The sequence below is a fragment of the Vanellus vanellus genome (genome assembly GCF_965231255.1).
Source record: "Vanellus vanellus genome assembly, chromosome: 4".
In the NCBI taxonomy this organism is placed as follows: domain Eukaryota; kingdom Metazoa; phylum Chordata; class Aves; order Charadriiformes; family Charadriidae; genus Vanellus; species Vanellus vanellus.
The window spans coordinates 69,978,668-69,997,374 of NC_138909.1; the positions used below are offsets into that span (position 1 = coordinate 69,978,668).

The 18,707-nt window shown below is 41.2% G+C and overlaps 1 protein-coding gene across 6 annotated transcripts in view; it reads left to right on the plus strand.

Annotated features, from left to right (window-relative positions):
* Positions 1–18,707, plus strand: part of LIMCH1 (LIM and calponin homology domains 1) — a 189,829-nt gene that overhangs the window by 107,575 nt on the left and 63,547 nt on the right. For all 6 annotated transcript variants that reach the window (XM_082482133.1, XM_082482135.1, XM_082482136.1 and 3 more), the window contains 4 exons: positions 5,412–5,518; positions 8,876–8,906; positions 11,947–12,057; positions 16,611–16,806. In XM_082482133.1, coding sequence (XP_082338259.1) covers positions 5,412–5,518; positions 8,876–8,906; positions 11,947–12,057; positions 16,611–16,806 — 445 coding nt within the window. The remainder of the gene's footprint in view (positions 1–5,411; positions 5,519–8,875; positions 8,907–11,946; positions 12,058–16,610; positions 16,807–18,707) is intronic.

An 18,707-nucleotide genomic window follows, 5' to 3' on the forward strand; every position in this document is an offset into this window, starting at 1 on the left:
AATAAAACATATATATTAGTAAAAAAACCATGTATAGTGAAGTGTATTGGATAAATAGTAAAACATATATATATGTGTGTGTGTGCATATATATATATGAAAAGTTCCCAGCCTCTCTCATAAAAGTTCTCTCCTGGTGGACTTGAACTGAATATTTCAGTGTTTCCTTTCCGTCTGCTTGGGAATCAGTCAAGATCCGTTACTTTTATATAAATAAATAATCACCGCTAATTATTTGTGTAAAATGGAAAAATGAGGGAATTGGGAAGAAATGCTGAGAATAAACAAAAGGCTTTTAGGAGTCTGTATTGGAAATTGCTCAGAAAAGCAGTTTGGAAAAAAAAAAAAATATATATATATTTAGAAATCTCCCAATTTATTCTGGAACAGGGAAAATTTCAGCATTCCAGAAATGAAAAAGGCCACCTGTTTGTCTGCAGCTGTCCTGCAAAACAGCGCGGTCCTACTGGAAACTAATAATATCTCCGACTTGCAGAAGTGGCATGCACTTGGCATTTTGTTCAGCGTTCTGCGCAGACATACAGCTCGGCTTGCTTTTGTTTGGCCCGCGTTTATCTGTATATCTCATCCAGGCCGTGCAGTAGCACATCTGACAAATGATGGTTCCACAGTGATAAGCTGCAGGTCTGATTTGCGGCGTGGATACAGTGAGAATATTTTGTATACTATTGTGGCAGATGAAAGGAATGGAAGTGGGCCAAATTCAAGCTGTGTGCCATTGCATCTGATCAGCAGATCCTATGGAGGGAATTTGCCTGCTGTGAATATTTGATTCTCGCTAGCTTGAACTGTCTTGTGTGTTGGCAGTGCTACTGTGTGAATTTGCAGTGGCTTTCCAGGGTGTCTGTCCTGCACAACTGCCAATTTCTGTGGGGTCTTTTTACAGGCTTCAGGATTTTGTGCTCCACTTCGTGTGTGAGGAAAATGACTTAATGCTATACAGTGAATGTTTTTTTCATATTTATAGCACAAGGATTATCAGTCTTTTAAAAAAAAGCAAAAAAAAAAAAATGTTTACAAGCGAGCAGCCTATTATTTCTTCCTCCCTCCCTCCACCTTCATGCACATGTAACCCCCTTTGCCTCCCATTCTCTCTGCGTTACCTGCAGGTGGGTGTCCTGGCAAAGTGATTTTGTAGAGGCGAGTCGTGCAGGTTTACACACCAGGAAGGATGAAAAGGTGACGGTGTTGAAATGCGGTTGTGAGAGCAGGAGCGGCTTTGTGGTCCCTTCCTTCCCATGCATCCTCCTGACTCCAGACTCAGGGAGTCAGTGCCCCGCACCCCTGTGTGTCCATCCCTGCTCCTCCCTGGACCTTCTGGCTTCACCCGAGAGTTTGTAATGTTTTGTGTCTTGGATAATTTTTCTGTTGTGAAATTCAGCACAACAAAACCTTTACATTAATAACTTTTGCATTTCTAATACGAGTAAATGACATTGATTATAGTGCTGATCTAATGGTAACTGTCAGGGCTCTGCTTAGGCAAGCAGAAAAGGGTTGGAGTTTGACCTACCAGTGTAACCTGCGCTTGTGTCCTCTGTCCGTCACCGCACTGAAGCATTTGTCTTCTGTAAGCAGCCTGTTTAGAGTGTATGTCATTTTATAGGTAAAGCATACGTAAAATTTTACAGGTATCTATAGATTATAGATTGATAGATAATAGATTTTTAGATATCTATAAATGTCTATGTTTATAGATACAAAACTTTATAGATTAAAAAATAGATAAAATTTGCAAAAGAAATCCAGACTGTAACCTGTAAGCTCGGTCTTCCTCTGGGTGCATAAAGGACAAAAGCCAGAAGAAGATTTGTGATTGAATAGTGGTGTGGACTAAAACCAAGAGGAGCCACAGGGAGACAGTTGCAGGTCCTCTGGGGCTGTAGGAAATGATGTGCTGACCGAGACCCATCCTCCGTCTGCTCCAGCTCTGTGACTGCAGCGAGTAACCGCTCAGAGAAAAGCAATATCAGCTCCATTTAATGTACTGAAGTAATAGTATGTTAGTGCCTCGCAGGAGGGACTGAATTCTGGTCGTATGTCTTCTGAGACCACTGTAAAAGATACTGCCCTGTTAGCTGAGGCACGGCAGCTGGCCACGCTGCGATCCTTGCCATTGCGGTGTGACCCATTTGCGTGACCTATTTAACTCTGCCAAGTTTTAAGGAGCTGGACATGCACATTAGGTGTGGTTTTTTCATCCCTTATTTAAGGTAAGAATATTTTATATATGTAGCTGCTTGTAAACTTTTTTTTTCTTTTTTAGTTTCTTCAACAGCAGCAAACAAGTGGTACTTCAGATAGGTGACTAAAAAAAATGTGTAGTTACAGCTAACAAATATGGAACTATAATTTTCAAAAAATTAGAGGAAAATTTTCTGAGAACTGAAGAAACCAGGACTTGGCCAATGCAAGGTGCAGTAATCCAGAGAGAAATCTTTCTTGGGAGCTGGGTCTTCATGATAAGACTCCTTTCTCCTTTTAGTGGCTTAGGAGTATTGGTTCTCCAGTGTCTCAATAGAGCTAACAGATACAAATTTCAACTGTAATGAAGCAAACCAGGAAAAGTGTAGTTTTGCAGTAGTATGAGATACGTTTTGGCTTGGGGATATGCAGCCTAGGCAGGTTTACCTGAATATCTGTCATGTGCAAACAATTTCTTTGTTGGCCTTTTTTTCTTTTTAAATCCTTTTAAAAAAAAAATGCTATTTTTAGGACCATTAGGAAGTAAAACTATGAGATTGTTAACAGAAGCAAAAACTTTCAGTGCTGAGTGATTGCATCTTGTTGACACGCATGGTTATTTATGGCCATATAAGATACCAACTTTCTGAGGAATTGTTTGGGTGACGGTGTTAGTGACTGTTGGCAAACATTATTCCTATGATGACCATCAAAATAAAAGCATGTAGGGTGACAACACTGGGGTTTTTTTTGAGAAGTGGGCATTTGTTCATCAACAGAAGAACCGAGTTTCCAAACTACATGGCTGCCAAATGGCTGATATTTTTGTTGCTGCTTATCATAACTTGGATATGAACTTTTGGCATAAAGATGGCTGCAATTAGTTATCCCCAGAGTTCCCCCTCCTTTGATTGTTTTCTGAACCTATTAGGTTACTGTGTCCTGTATGTCCTGTATATTTTTGTTAGGAACTTTTTTTTTTTTTAATGCTTTTGCATTTTTATTAGATTTACACATTGCTCCACCCACCATTTGGAAGTGACCAGAACTGTCCTCCATCAAAGGCTAAACACAAGAGTTATTCACGATGCAGTTGGAAAAATTATAATGCTAACAGTAAGCCAGATGGGGAATTTTACAAGCATCTTTTCAGGCCATGAAGGACACTGTCTCTCTCGGTTATGGGCTCTCTCGACTGCTGTTCCTTTCCCCCCTGGCTCCCCTCCAGAGCTGTTAAGCTCCAGCCAGGGAAGAAAGGGAGATGTGGACTCCTCTAAATTTCCAAGTCCGTATTTTTTTGCGGTGTGGCTGGTGACAGCGAGCTTTGTGTGCGAGAGCGTTGGCATGCAGAGCGCCGCAGCGATTAGCATGCTGATCGCTGCGCCCCGGCAGAACAAACAGGGCTGCTGCTCTCGCCGAGCTGTGTCCGTGCCACCCAAACAAAAGCCGGGGAGCAGATGTGGGGACAGCCCTGCTCCTGAATCCTGCTCTGCCACGCAGGGCGGGCAAGACCTGAATGCTGCCCAGACTCCTCTGCCTCCCAGATTTTACAAAAATGGAAGCCTCTGCCCCACGCTGTGGTTCTGCTCCTAACTCTTCACGTAGCAGCTGACCTCCAGTTGGAGGTTTGAGATGAGAGGCCTCAGAGAATATCAAGCTGTACGTTATATCCTTCCTTGTCCACATATCTGCCATTGCAGTTGCTGATCTAGCAACATAGATATCTAAAAACTTGTTCTCTACTCACCTTCAAGATTTATCTGCATAAGGAAGATTCGCTGGTTGTATAAAAGGGGTGGTGGTGTACATGCATATGCGTAAGTAAGTATAAAACATATATTAAATGTATATGCACACATACAGATTTAATCCCCTTGGTGCAAACCCATGTGTCATCACTTGTATTTGGTTTAAAAGAGGCTTAATCTCTCTTAGTTATTTTTATTTTTTACACTCTGAAAAGTCTAAATCCTCCATAAAAAGTGTTACAACATTGGTGGTGTTTCTTCCTAGAGACAGTGGTCACGTAAAGTGGAACTCCAAGCATTTTATTTGGGGAGAAGGCACTTACCTCTTTTCCCGGTGGCTTCTGGCTGGTTAAGGTTGGAGAGGCAAGAGACTGGTTGTGTTAACTAGGAGTAACTACCTTGTTTGTGTCGACACGCAACATGTTTTCTGAAGAAACTGCTTGCTTAAATGGTGGTGGGCTGTTTCATATGAGCTGCATCAAAAGAAGCATGGCCAGCAGGTTGAGGGAGGTGATTTCTGCCCCTCTGCTTCATTCTGGTGAGACCCCACCTGGAGTACTGTGTCCAGGTCTGGAGTCCTCAGCACAGAAAAGACACGGACCTGTTGGAGCAGGTCCAGAGGAGAGCCACAAAGACGATCAGAGGAATGAAACACCCCTCCTATGAGGACAGGCTGACAGACTTAGGGTTGTTCAGTCTGGAGAAGAGAAGGCTCTGGGGAGACCTTGTAGCATCCTTTCAGTGCCCAAAGGGGGCCTACAGGAAAGATGGAGAGGGACTCTTTATCAGGGAGTGTAGTGATAGGATGAGGGGGAACGGTTTTAAACTGAAAGAGGGTGGATTTAGATTAGATATTAGGAAGAAATTCTTGACTGTGAGGGTGGTGAGGCATGGGAACAGTTTCCCTGAAAAGCTGTAGATGCCCCATCCCTGGAGGTGTTCAAGGCCAGGCTGGATGGGGCTTTGAGCAACCTGGTCTAGTGGAGTGGAAGGTGTCCCTGCCCATGGCAGGGGGGGTTGGAACTAGATGACCCTTCCAACCCAAACCATTCTGATTCTGTGATACCCTTCCTGTTCTCCTCAGAAATCCAGCCTTTTCTTTTCTGCCCTGTAACATTCTGAAGCTGTGTTGGCAGCCTACAGCAGTAGGTGGGGAAATTAGCAGGGCTTTTTCAGTTAAAAAAAGTTGCCAGCATCTGGGTTTGGAAAGAGAAAAGTCAACAAGCTTGTTGCAGTTACATATTTTTTTTTAAAAATGGTTTCATATTGATGTGGTTTTCAGACAAAACATGTACTGACTTCTTAAATTATGTGACTGGAAATGTCTTTGGTTCTTCATTTAACTAATGATACGACTCTTTGTGAGCTGTTACTGAGTCAGGAAGGGGTTGGTTCAGTCGGATTTTTTTTTTCAATGAAGAAGAGTTAAAAATACTGTATTTTTTTGCCTCGTTTCAGGATAATATCATCTTGTTCTTAAGAGGCTGCAAAGAGCTGGGACTTAAAGAATCTCAGCTTTTTGATCCTGGTGATCTGCAGGACACATCAAACAGAGTAACCATAAAGTAAGTACAACAGCAGTTTGCTATTAGCATGTTACATCCTCAGATGCATGTGATGCAACAGTAAATATTTAAGGATGAGCAAAAAGGCTATAGAATTGTCTTTTGTATAAAGCAAATAGGAAGCTGAGGTTTGGGAAACCTTCAGCAATGGGAAGAATACATTGTTCCCTTCAACAGGCTTTCTCTAAGGGCTGTTATTTTTCCCAGAGACATCAACCACAGCTCTTTTAAAATACTGTTTTAGTTAAGCAATGAGATTTTGTGGGACTTTGGGGTTTTCCTCAGTCTAAATTGATGGCAGTCTTTTTTGCCTGTCCAACTAATAAACTATATAGGCTGGAGGAAAAAAAATCACAGCTCTGTTATTTCAGATTAAACTGTTTTGAAGGTGCATTATAGGACATCTATAAACCTCCCAGACTCTACAAGGTGCAGACATGAGCAGAATCTGTTTATTTTCTAACAAGAACTATAGATTGGGACATGATATTTGGGCTGAGGATATCTGTGTGAACTGTGTGGACTGGAAATAACACAGTTTAGATACTTTTTCACCAAAGCCACTCATGTCCTACCACACAAATTACCACAAATGTATTAAAAGGTTCTCCTTCCTAATAACTAATCAATGTTTTTTTGGGGTGTGAAGTGATTTTTAAAAAAATCTCCTTTTAATCAACAGCTTTTTAGCCACAGTATATGCACAACCCTCATTGCAAAGAGTACTAGATGCTTAGACTCCAGTGCTTCTATTTTCAGCATTTCACCCAACAAAGTGATTTAAAATATAGATGTGAAACCGGCACAGAAAAAGTTACTGTCTTGCTTAAGGTCACACAGAGCAGGCTTGAATCGAAGTCCGCATAGTCATAGATTGAGGTTTTAAATAGAAACCGTTGTCCTTTTCAGGGAAGACTTTGACTAGAAGAACAGAAGCAGTCAAGCTGTATTGTTCTCTTGTTTATATTAATGGCACTCAGGCTCCCCACCCCACAAAAGCTAGAGCAGCCCACACTTTCATAAAATTAACAGAATTTGTAACTGTTGTTATTTAGAAGTTTTCGTGAAAATTTTGGGTCTATCATGTGTAATATTAAAAAGTTATGCTCTATAGACAAGCAAATACTGCTGAGTTGATTGAATGGCCTTGTTTCATTTGGCCAAAATGATCACTAATGAAATCCTGGTCAGACATATCCATTTTAGAAAAGTGCATGGAAACAATTTACTAAATTTCCGCGGCATTCTATTATTTTTTTTTTTCCTTCTGGCAGTGGAAGCCGGGCAAGTTTTCATGGTGTTTGAGCACTGTCTGGGAAAATTCAAAGGTTCTGAAAATCGAATTGGCCGCTTTCCTTGTTTTAAGGAATAGTCTCCCACTTTTTGCTCCTTTCCAAGTTTCTGGCTCGTTCTTCTCACCTGTACATACCAGTGAGAGGGGGCTGCGTAACGTATTTCTTCTAAATCTGATCATATTGCAATGAAAGAGGTTCTTCATGACATCCTGTAAAATTGTGTCAATGGGTGGCTGGAGAGAGTCGCAAACCAATCCCCAGTCTCCGTATAAAACCCTAATCCCCATATAAAACCAGAGAGAAAGGGTCGTTCTGATAAGAAGCTTGATCTTTTGGGCTTGAGGCTGGTGGAGTACCTGGGAGGAGGCCGGTGGAGAGGCTGGGACGGGCAGGGAGCTCCAAGGAGAGCTGTCCAGCACGTAAGCGAGTTAAAGGAGGAGTATTAAACTCTGCGGAGCTGGCGTGGCCCTCCGCTGAATAGGATGCTAGATAGATGTGAAGTGTCTCGCTGGCGTGGTTTTTGGTTTTTGTTTTTTTTTTTTTCCCTGTCAATTCTTCAGAGAAAGCAGCTGTGGAAATGAGCCAAATGTTTTCCTAGCACTGTCCAAGTTCACGCTGAGTAACTGAGTTGAGGTGTACAAGCCAAGTCCATGACTGTTGTAGAGAAATATGTTCAAGGCTGTCTTCTGCTAGATAGTTCCCAAAGCGTGAAGGTGCTTTTATTCCCCCTCCCGTCTTTGAAGACTTTTGTTTTGTTTTTTTTTTAAACATAGTAAAAATGGTATTTATTCTGCAGTAAAGGATGAATATGACATTATTGCACCTGATTAAGGTAATGACATTTTTAACCGTTTTTGGTTTTTTTTTTCACATAGATGTTAATTGAAGTATGCATTAGGTCTATTTTTTTTGGAGCATTCAGCTTGCAAAAATTATGAGCTAATGCTGTAAAGAATTTCTTCTTGACTTGTTAAACAAGAATCTTTTCCACTGCTATTTTATTAAGAAAAAAATTTGGACTGTTTTATTTTTCTTAGTATGTGGTATTAGTGGACACAATTTTGGCTTAAAAAGGATGCTATCAAAAATACTTTGGTTTAGTATTGCCTATATTTAGGCTTTTGTAGTTCTCACAGATTTAAGTACATTTATTTTTGTTTTTATCAGGTAACCTTTCACGCTGCAGAGGACTTACTGTTCTGGTAGCAGGCAATTCCATTATAAATAATCAGGAGACAATCTATACTAAATCTGAAGTGCTTATTTCTTTTTCAGCACCTAAATGTGATACACATTTCCTCCATTTTTTTTAAAATGGTTTCTTTGCTGAATGTTGAGATGTTATTTATGTTTGTGCAAGGTTTGTGCTTTGTTGTTTCTAACATGAAACTTCCACCCTTTGAACGTTGGTGAAAAACTAAATTGAGAAGGATACCAATGTTCAGTCTGAGTGCTCGAGTATACATTTAATAAATAAATACCTTTTGCACAGCAGGTTCTGTTGCAAGTGGCGGGATCTGTGTTGCTTCGCCCATCCCCTTCGTTCTTTGTGATGCTTGTTTCCGCAGAAGCACCTGCTCCATTTCTTTAATGTTTGGTGATGGTTTCCTCAGTCTCCTATGCATGTTCAGTTGCTTCCAGAATCTGTATGGGTTGCATCATTCATCACAGAGCAGAATTTGACTGTTGGATTACTGCAGGGTGCATTTTAGCAGTGAGGACTTTGGTCTTCTGTTTTGAAGAAATCAGCAACACTGTTTAAAGGAAATATTTTTGGCACTCTCCTGCTTTACTGTGGGACCATTATAAACACATTTTCTTTTTGTACTTCCAGAACTCTAATTTAACGATTGAAGTAATGGTGACAAAATACTCCCACGTTATGAATAAATGAATGTGTGAACTACATCTTCTTAGCTTTCGTGTGTTTCCAGCCAGCGGAAGCATTCTGCAGGCTTTTGTTAAGGAAAACGTGATCTGCTGCGTACACGCTCTTGGAAAGTGTGTCTGCTTTCTGATTATTTTTTTTTCCTCTTTTTTGTGTGTGTGTGTGTGCAACCAGGAACATTGACTATAGTAGGAAGCTGAAAAATGTAAGTACCTGACTTGGAGTACCTTTTTTTTTTTTTTTTTTTTTTGTCTGGTTAATCCTGTACTTGGCCTGAGCAAGAATTATGTCAGTAAAAACTTAGTAAAGATGAGCATCGCTGAAAAGTTCTTCTGAACGCAAATCTAACCAGGTTCTACTGCAAACCTCGGTAGAGCTGCTGTGGCAAAGCAGCCTTACGATTGAAGTATAAGGGAGCATGTTTGTCTCTGCTTAAATAAGGGATCAAAAATGTTAACTCTGTGCTGTCCCTCGTGGTTTTCACTGGGAATGGTCTGACTCACCCATGAAGCTACGCTTTTGTAGCCTTTCATGAATATATAGGCGTAAAGTAAATTTGCACAAAGTATTTAAAATGAAGCAAAATGATCATTCGATCTGGATGCAAGTCTGCTGTCAGATTTGACAGCTTTCTTGTTGTTCTTCCGAATAAATAAGTTTTTCCCAGAAAGACTAATTCCATTTAACTTTTAATTTCTTGTTGGTTTAAACTAATAGCCCCGATCATGGATGCTGTAATTGTTAAGTTGAAAAGAAAATGGCTAAACTTTGCTGTTCTCAGAGTTAGTTATTATCCTAAAGCCTAGCAAGCTGTCTGTCCTTTCGTCAGCTGTAAACTGCTATATATTTGGTTCACATCCCTATAAACTGCTAGGAAGTGCCAAGACCTTTTCCTAATAACTTTGCAAGCCGGTAATCATGACTACAGGTAAAAAAATAAGCAAAACCCCCAAAAACATTTTAAAAACCCCCAAATTATTTCATCCTGTCTTTCCCATCATCATCAGAGTAATGTCTTCTGCATTCAGCTCACAAAATTGCAGGGATGTTCAGCTTTGGCGTTTTAGCACCCTTGTGGACACTGGCTAAATAACTTTCTACAGATGTATTCTTTTAAAGGTAAAGTTTCAAAAGTATCTTCTACAATGTGCTTGTAGGCAATATATGCTTTCCAGGTGCATGATCCTCCAAACTCAACTGGCAGCCAGTCGGAATTGCTTGCAAATGTGACATTATTTGGAGAAGAAAAAAAAAAAGTGGATAAAGAAAGAAGAGAGAAAGTGATCAAATGCTAGCAGAAATAAATAAAAATACCACAACCTTCCTCCGAGAACTGAATGGCAAAATAAATTAGACAGTTTCCTGGTTGCTAGGAATACTATATTTGCAAGTGTTTTCACTTAGCTTGAGAACATGTACTGTGAGATTTTTTTACATAAATTTGTTGAGTAGTGCTGGTTGAAGGAAAACAGCTCAGGTAAAGGTTGTTTCAAGAAAAAAAAAAATCATTATTGGCGAAACCACCTCCTTTCCCCTAGCACAGTAGTATCAATTCAGATGTAATTTTAAAAACAAGGGGAAAATTTCTGAACTTTATTAAAAATGTTATTCAGTTATTTCATGGCATGTATATTAGTTATAAACTAAAGGGAAATATAAACTATATTTAAATATAAAACATAATATATTTGACATTATGCACCACAGTGGTTTTTTTTAAACAGGGGATCTGTATGACACGTGCTGTATCCTTTTCTGGCAGGGCCTCAGGTGGAGTGCTGTGCGATTTTGGACATCACGCTTAAATAAAACATGGGGATGTTAGAGAAAGTTGATGAGAAAAGGCTAATCAGAAGTCTCTCATATGTGACTGAGGAGGAAGCACTGAAGGAATGTGGCTGCATGTTTTAGGGAAGAAGAGTCTGACAGAGATGTCTGTCCTCGACACCCCCTTGGGATTTCTCCTAGTTCTGTTTTCTTTAGTTCACTATGTAGTATGAATTATACGGCCTTGTCCCATAAAAACATAAAATGCTATATTTCCGTTTATTTAACTTAATTTTGAGCCAGTTAATGGCAACTATTATTTATTATTGGTTGCACATCTTTTCCGCATCAAAAGATTTCCTGTTTATTCTGCAGTTAAATGCTTTGCAATGTCACGGAATATGCAGACATAACAAGCATTAAATGAGAAAAAGCCCTCGGTACTGAGGTGATGGTTTGGCATTTTTAACCAGTGCAAAACACTGAACTGAACTGCCTTTGACAATCAGTTTCCACTCCAAATTGCTGCTACACAGGTACCATTAAAGACATTGCCTTAAGTGGAGACATATGTGGGTGCAGAGAAGGAGTGTTTTGCTTTCCCTGCGTGATACAAATGTCGGTGGTTTTGGAGGTGTTGGATTTGACCATCCTGAGCATCTTAATTTCTCCTTTCCTAAAACAAGTGCAGCACCAGCAGTGTCAGATCAGATTTCTTTGCTACCTAAAGGAGTGAGAGGGTATATGAACATTTGCAAGAGCAATTCTTGGCTTTTTTTCCACGCTAGTTTTGAAGTGACTTTTGAGTAATGGAGCGACATCAAGTCAGAACTTGAATGAAACCACTAACTCTTTCCGCTTTAATCTGATAGAAACAACCAGATGGTCATCGCTTTTGATTAATCTTGGCCTAAGCGTTTCTTAAGGTAGCTGAAGGCTGGATGTAAACGTTCCCATGTCATCTGGTTAATTACATTAAGATGATTAAAAATGGAACTACTACTGTCCTTGAAATAGGCAGACACACATTTCAGGTGTTTTATTTATTCCATTAGTTTTAACAATTTTAATTAATGACCACTAGTATTCTTTAGGGATTTTTTTTCCTATTGAATTTACAAACAGATGTATTTATAAGTGTGTCTTCTAGACAGTTTCAAATATCTTGTCTAGTTTTTCTATTTAGATTTTTTTTTTTTGCTGTTTATTTTCCAGGCAGACATGACAGTTTCATTTTTTTATAAAAATACCAAGTAGATAATGTGTTAAGTTACATATCCCGTAGGACTGTTTAAATTTTCATAGTTGCCCTATGTATTTATGTTTAACCACTGACAGACACTTTCCTTTCAATTCTGATTTATAACAAAATCTTATGCTGCTGTGCAGTTTAGAATAAATGAGAGATGTTGAAGGGAAGAAAATTTAACTAAGTAACTGTGTAGATGGCTTCAATTAATTCTTATTAACTTCTGCAGGTATTAGTCACCATTTATTGGCTAGGGAAAGCGGCAAACAGCTGCACGTCATATAGTGGATCAACCCTGAACCTGAAGGAGTTTGAAGGTTTGCTGGCACAAATGAGAAAGGTATCTTTTTGTTATGTTTTGGGAATGGAAGTTTCATTCGAATTACTGCTCCCATAAATAACCTGTTTGTTTCTAAATATGAGAGAAGTAGGGGGCTGGAGTACAAATTACTTAATAAACCCCTACCTCCTTTGAAAATGTTTCTGACTCTACCAAGCCGTGAACACAACTTTCTTTGGCAGCCAGTTTTGTGGTGGTATCAGTGATGCAGCATGTGATGTTAAACGGGGCTTTAGAATTGTCATGTGGCACTGTCATCTCCATTTTCACAGATTTTGGGTTGAATTATTTTCATTTATGATGCAGAGTTTCAGCTAGAAGAGCTGAGACTCAAAAGTAAGCTGGCAGGATACACAGGAGCAGAGATTTTTCTTCTTTTGAGTCTTGTGGGCTGCTCTTTTGTTTTTAAGTTGCAACATAAAGCACCAAACCGAAGTATCTAAATAAAGCTGAAGGGTAGAAGGAGGAGATTATGTCTCACCAAGGGCATAGTTATGATGAATCTGCATTTTGCCAAGCTCTGAATTTTGGCTGAAATCGTATTTGGTGGTTTATGATGGGCTGAGCTCTGTTGGAAAGGAAGAGTTGTGATTGCCGTAGGGTGGTTTGGGGACTTTTGCTTGAGAGCTCCAGCATGCCCTGAACCTCGATGTGAGACGTTTAACCTCAGTAATGGTTAGTGTTGATATCCGAGCATGCATTTACTGGGGATGGAAGGGGCAAGGAGCAGGCATGTAAGAAGATGGCAGCACTCAGTGCTAGCATTGCATGTATTAGACATACTGCTCATGAAAGGTCATGCAGATGTGCTCTCCAACCCACAGAGAGCTTCATGCTTGTTACTCCCTCCCCATCTCATGTAACGGCCAAGTCACTACAGGCAGTAGGGTCTGGGGGCCATGGGAGACTCTGCTCTTTACTCTTCTTGAGCTCTGTGCTGCTGCATCTGCACCAGCTGCAGCCCTTCATTCTGGGATCTCAGAGGGCCAGCACCAGATTGCCACTGGAGAGGAAGAAGTACCTGGCTGACTGATAGCAGTTCCTACAGCCTAGTGTGACCAGGGAGCCTTAACTGGACGGGTAAAATCCCTGTTTGTGAGCCCAGTTCCTCTGAACAAGCAGGTGGAAATGGAGAGGAAGAGAGAACATCCTGCTTCTCTGTGGAGGTTTATTTTGGTTTTCATTTGAAATGAGCTGCACTAGTCACTTGGGACTTTGCCACTCATAAGCGATATGACTGAGACCAAGCAATAAAGAAATGAAGTTAGCTCTTGAGTTGTTTCCAAATAGAAGATGCAGGGAAGGAGCAGTCCCTACTCCAAAGAGTCTGAAAGGTGAAACAAAGATGGGCGAGGGAGCTAATGCAGAAAAATTGCCAAAGCGCAGGTTTGTTAGAATGTTAGTGCCGTATGGTATCGTGGTTTATTTTTTAATATTTAATCTTGCAGCATGAGGCTCCTCTTTTTCCAGGTGGTGTTTACCCATCAAACTAATCATCATAGCATTTTGGAGGCCCTTTTGTAGGGTGAAGTAGGCTGGGGCCGAAAGGCAGCTGATGATCGTGGAGTGCCTGGCTGGGCAGTGCAGAGCGCTGCAGGTCGAGGACAAAAGCAAGAGGCTGGGACTTGATTCGTTACAGATGTTGGAGCTGGGAGAAGATTAGAGATCTCATAAAAGCTGAAAGCTATATATTCCTTTAATGTACGAACAGAGCACTTTGCAGTCCTGAAAAGTCTGGTTTAGGTGGTACTGTTACAAGGGCCACTGGTGACTTATTTTAAGGTCACCTCCCTACTCCTGTACCCCTGCAGTATTTCCCATTGGCAATTGGGGGCTTGTCTCTTACTGAATTTGAAGAGGATTTGGTCGTAAAATAGAACATGTTAATCATGCTGTGCAACACTCTGATGTTCTTTATAGCTGAGCTCAAGTGATGAAAAGACACTTTATCACATTCTCTACTGGCATTTTTTTCCACAGAATTTAATAATTAAATTGGCCATAAATTCAGTCTGGTTTAGTTTTTCTGTTATAAGTCCTCTCTGCCCTCCTTTTTTAATAAGCAAATCAAAAGACAGCTCGGATGTAAGTTGTCTGGGACTCATCTTTTTCTACTTCTCATACTGAAAGGGCTATTCATTTCTAATTTTATTCATGCTCCTCTGTTTTTAATTTCGTTAACTCTTTGGATATGCATTCTTCTTTACTTTTAAACTGGAAATTCGCAATGACAAAACGTCCATGGCTTTTTGATTCTATTTAGTGGGTGGAACTTCCCGGAGAAATACATCTCGTATTTGGCAATCACACTTCTACTGCCATTCAGTGACATACTGTGTTTTTAATGAGATAGTATGGAAGACTAATGTGCTGTTGTGCGTCCTGTTACGGTGTTATCAGTCCCGCAGATAACCACTTTCTTTTTCCCATTGATAACATTTGGGAGATGACGTTTGCTCAAAGCAGGACAAGTGCCCGTCTGTGAGACGGCGTTGGGCTGGGAGAGCAGCTTTGCCAAGGGGAAGGCTGTAAAGAACATGTTTACAGAAGTCTAGGATCCCGTCCTGGTGCCTGCCTCCTAATTCCTGGTGAGCGGCATGCAAAATTAACGTCAACAGGCCTTTGAAATAGGGTCTGCAGAACTCATTAGTTCACAATTGGACTATTTTCAAACTCTGGGAGATAGTGAATGCAGGATGGGGCTTTTTGCCTGAGTTTAAGTCCCTGTAGCAGCTGAGCAGTTCTGTGTCTTTCGAATACAGTAATTTAGGAAAATGGAAGCGTGCCTGAAGATTGAGAATAGCTGATTGGTATGAAGGGATGAGGGGATTTAGGGAATTTGGATTTTTGAAAAGATTTTTGGATCGTGTCACAAACGGGATTTTGATAGGATTTTTAGATTTGTTCTTGAGTGTGTGTAAGTCATGCAGATTTCAGGGAGACGGATCTTAGTTGTCTAGTGTTTCTGTCAGTATTTTAGTTCACTAAGCAGGACTGGGGAAGGAAATTACATAGGATCCAATTCCTACTTTGTTAGATAGATTTTATTTGTTTTTAGAAAATACTTTCACTTCAGTTTGCAGTGAGGTTACTTACTGACATTACCACAGTTTAACTTGCCCTTAGGGGACCTTTGCCGCTGCCCTTAATGTGGTATTTTGGCAGCGTAATAGTGAGTGGCACTAATTAAGCCTTCTTCCTGAAAAGTCGGCAGGACGTTGGGTCTGATCTCTCTGTCTCGCTCCGAGCCTCCCTCTTTTCCAGCACGGAAGCTTTGGTGTGTTCCTGCGGGACTCTCCTCCCTTCACACTTCTGCAGCAAACCCGCTTTCTTGTAGAGGTGACCTGCCATAGCGTACTGTGGGGTTCTTGATTGATCTTCTTATTGGCAATATTAGTACGGCGTAAAACCTTAGCAGTCAAGGACAGGGGGAGCTGTGCTCAACATAGCCATTGTGCTCCTGCTAGCGGTAAGCAGGGGGTGCTTCTTAATTAGGAATTAATATTCAAATGCTCCTGGGAGGAAAAAAAAAAAGAAAAGAAAAAAAAAATCACATTCCGACCTCTTTGGGTCACAAAATGCCAGTCTGATAATGGCACCCACATCTCTGACTTTACTTACTGTCGGGGGAGAAAAAAACAGATTTATCTTTGCATAAAAGTAGTTATTTTTGTTTTTTTTTCTCAGCCTGTGCGACTGTAATTAATGTTAAGACGCTCTCTAAAACAAGGGTTTGATTATAATGCAAGGGTGAGGATGGCTTCTATTGACCTTTTCCTCTGCTGGAGTTTCAGTGTTTTAGTATGTGCTGCTTGCGCTGGAAAGAATTTATAATCACAGGGCTGTCAAAGACAACCATTGTTCTCCCTGCTCTGAACATGTGGGTCAGCTACAAGTGCTTTCATATCCCCCAGAGCCAGGAGCTGGCAAAGAGTAAAGAGCACAACTGAATTCTTCTGAGGCATCAGGAAAAGCATTTTGCATATTTTTCATTGCTGATTGCTTCAGAAAGACATCCCTCTTTCATAACAGGAATTTCTCTTCAAGGTAGAGGGAGGCTGGGGCACACTGCTTCATTATTTTGCCGAGCTGAAGCAGCAACAACAAATTCTGTCTGCTGATGTCCCGGCCAGATACAATAGATGGGCAAGGGAAGGGGGGGATCTTTTGGAAAGCAGCAGACTTAGACCTGGTGCAGACACGATGCTGAAACTGTAGTGCCTTTGCCTGTGCTATGGACTATGGACGACAAGTCAAGTTGGAGGTTCCTTGCAGTTTTGATGGGTTTATTAACTTGCCTATTGCAACTTTTTCTCAGTTCGTCATACTAATCTGTTGAGCGGGGTTTCCTCTCAATCAGCATAAAATTGGGGTTTATTGCCAGCTTGCGCTTTTGTTTTGAAGGGGAGAAGGGGCAGAAAACAAGGAAACCCTTTTTTGGGGGAGGAGATTTTTGGTATTTGGGAAGGTGCTCTGTTGCCTGCTGTGTAATGGATCTCACAGGTATGTCAGTGGCTTCTTTATGAAGAGGTACCTGCTGTACTTCCATGTAGGAAACGGAGGATATCGAGAGCCCAAAGCGCAGCATTCGTGACAGCGGCTATATAGACTGCTGGGACTCTGAACGCAGTGATTCCCTCTCCCCGCCTCGCCACGGCAGAGATGATTCCTTTGACAGCCTGGACTCCTTTGGCTCCCGTTCGCAGCAGACACCGTCTCCAGATGTAGTCCTCAGAGGGAGCAGCGATGGTAAGTACCGGTCACGGTGCGGCACATGCATAACGATGTGACATAGAAGCAATGTTTCGGGAGCAAATGTGCCATTTGGAAGCTGGACACAGCCTCTGGATCATGCTAATCCGGTGGGAGACCTTCTCTGTGAATGCTAATTTGTGCTCCCTGAGGTTTAGACAACTTTGCCAACAACTTACTTGAAATCTGTCGCAGTTAGGGTAGCATAGCATTGGAAAATGAGTTACATCATTCCAGTGTAATTTTATGAAGGGGAGAGTGCTTTTCTGGGTTACAGTGTAAGAGGATGTTATGCAGACTCATTTTAACTTATAAACTAGGCTGGAGCAAGAAATAAAAGCGCAGGAACAAGGTAAATATTAAAGTGAATAAAATGCTGCCTAAGTAAACCCTGGGCAGATAAATGACATAGAAATATACTGGAAATGTCTGATACTTGACAGAGTTTTGAATTCTGATGTACAACATCTTACCAAGTGTCATATCTGTTTTCATCGTATTCAGAAAATTAGCTAAATTAATAGCTCCCGGCATCAGAGCTGTGGCCATCTTTGTACACCTTTGAGTGAGGACATGGCAGCTCTTAGGCTTACAGATGGGGTGCTGCTTCTCTGCCGCTGATTCCCAGCGGCTTCCAGAGGCTTGTAAACACAGCATGCTGGATAAGGAAGGATTTGCTAGGGGTAGGTGTGGAGCATGTACTTAGGTTACCTGTCATGAGCAGGATTCTGGTTCAGAACAAAAGGATGCTTGATTGAGGCTCCCTCTGCACGGTTACATTCCCGATGAACGGATGAATCAGACCTCATCATCAGATGAAGTTATGTTCCATACATGAATCACTTCTCCTTGGTAATGTTATTTAATTAAAAAAAAAAAAAAAGGAAGGGCAGAAAGACTTTTTGGTAGGAACCAGATGTTCATACTGTCATTTTGGCAGTGTGAAAGAAAGTGGTACTAATCATGACTGGACACATGAGAGATTTCCTGAGGTGATGGGGAACTCCTTAAAACTGAAAAGCTGGCAGGGAGAGCTGGTATCATAGCTGAATTATGAAAGAGCTGTGGGGAAAGCAGGGCTAAAATCTGCTCTGCTGTTTTGAGTGGCCTGTGGCGTTGGGGTTGTTGCTGGTTGACCATCCAGAACCAGCTGCTGGGGCTGATCCCCTGAAACAGCCTTGTGCCCCCTCAGACACTGAACAGAGCACGATCTCCACATTACAAAACATTTTTCTGCCTTCTCAAATGAGACAAAAGTGTGGTGTTGGCAAATAGGAACACCTCACATGTCCTAATCAAGAAGTGTTGCTCCGTCCTGCGTGCTCAAGGAGTGTCCAGTGCCCCTGCCTACTTGGAGCTGGTGGGCAGCCAGTTACGTATGTCCTGTGGCTGCTTCCTATCAACTTCTCCTGTATTAGCAGATTTTAGCAAGGTTTTGTGGTTGTTTATTTGTCACAGCTGAAACATACTGTCTTGTCACGTTCTTGAGTCCGTAATAAACACAAAATAGGATGCAAGCATACAAAGCTTGTTCTTAAAAATTAGTATTTAACCATATCCAGACCCATGGTGCACGCAGATGCTGTGTGCACACGTACGACTTGTCCAGCCAGCCCTTTCTAATATGTCCCATTTTCCCTGCTTGCTGCTCCCATAACTTCACAGCTGTCTCCTCCAAGAGTTGCAGGTGAGGTGTAGCTTGGCTGACCTCTTTTCTTTGGAACCTCGTCCTGTGGCCCCAGCAGTCCAGTGTTTCACTCAGCTGCACATAATTTTTGATAGAAATAATGTATATGCAAAGCTGGATGGAGAAAAAAGGTTCTGCTTGCAGTGCTTCTCTCTCCATTCAGATAGGAGCTTTATAAACCAAATAAAATGATAGTGAAATAAAACTGTGA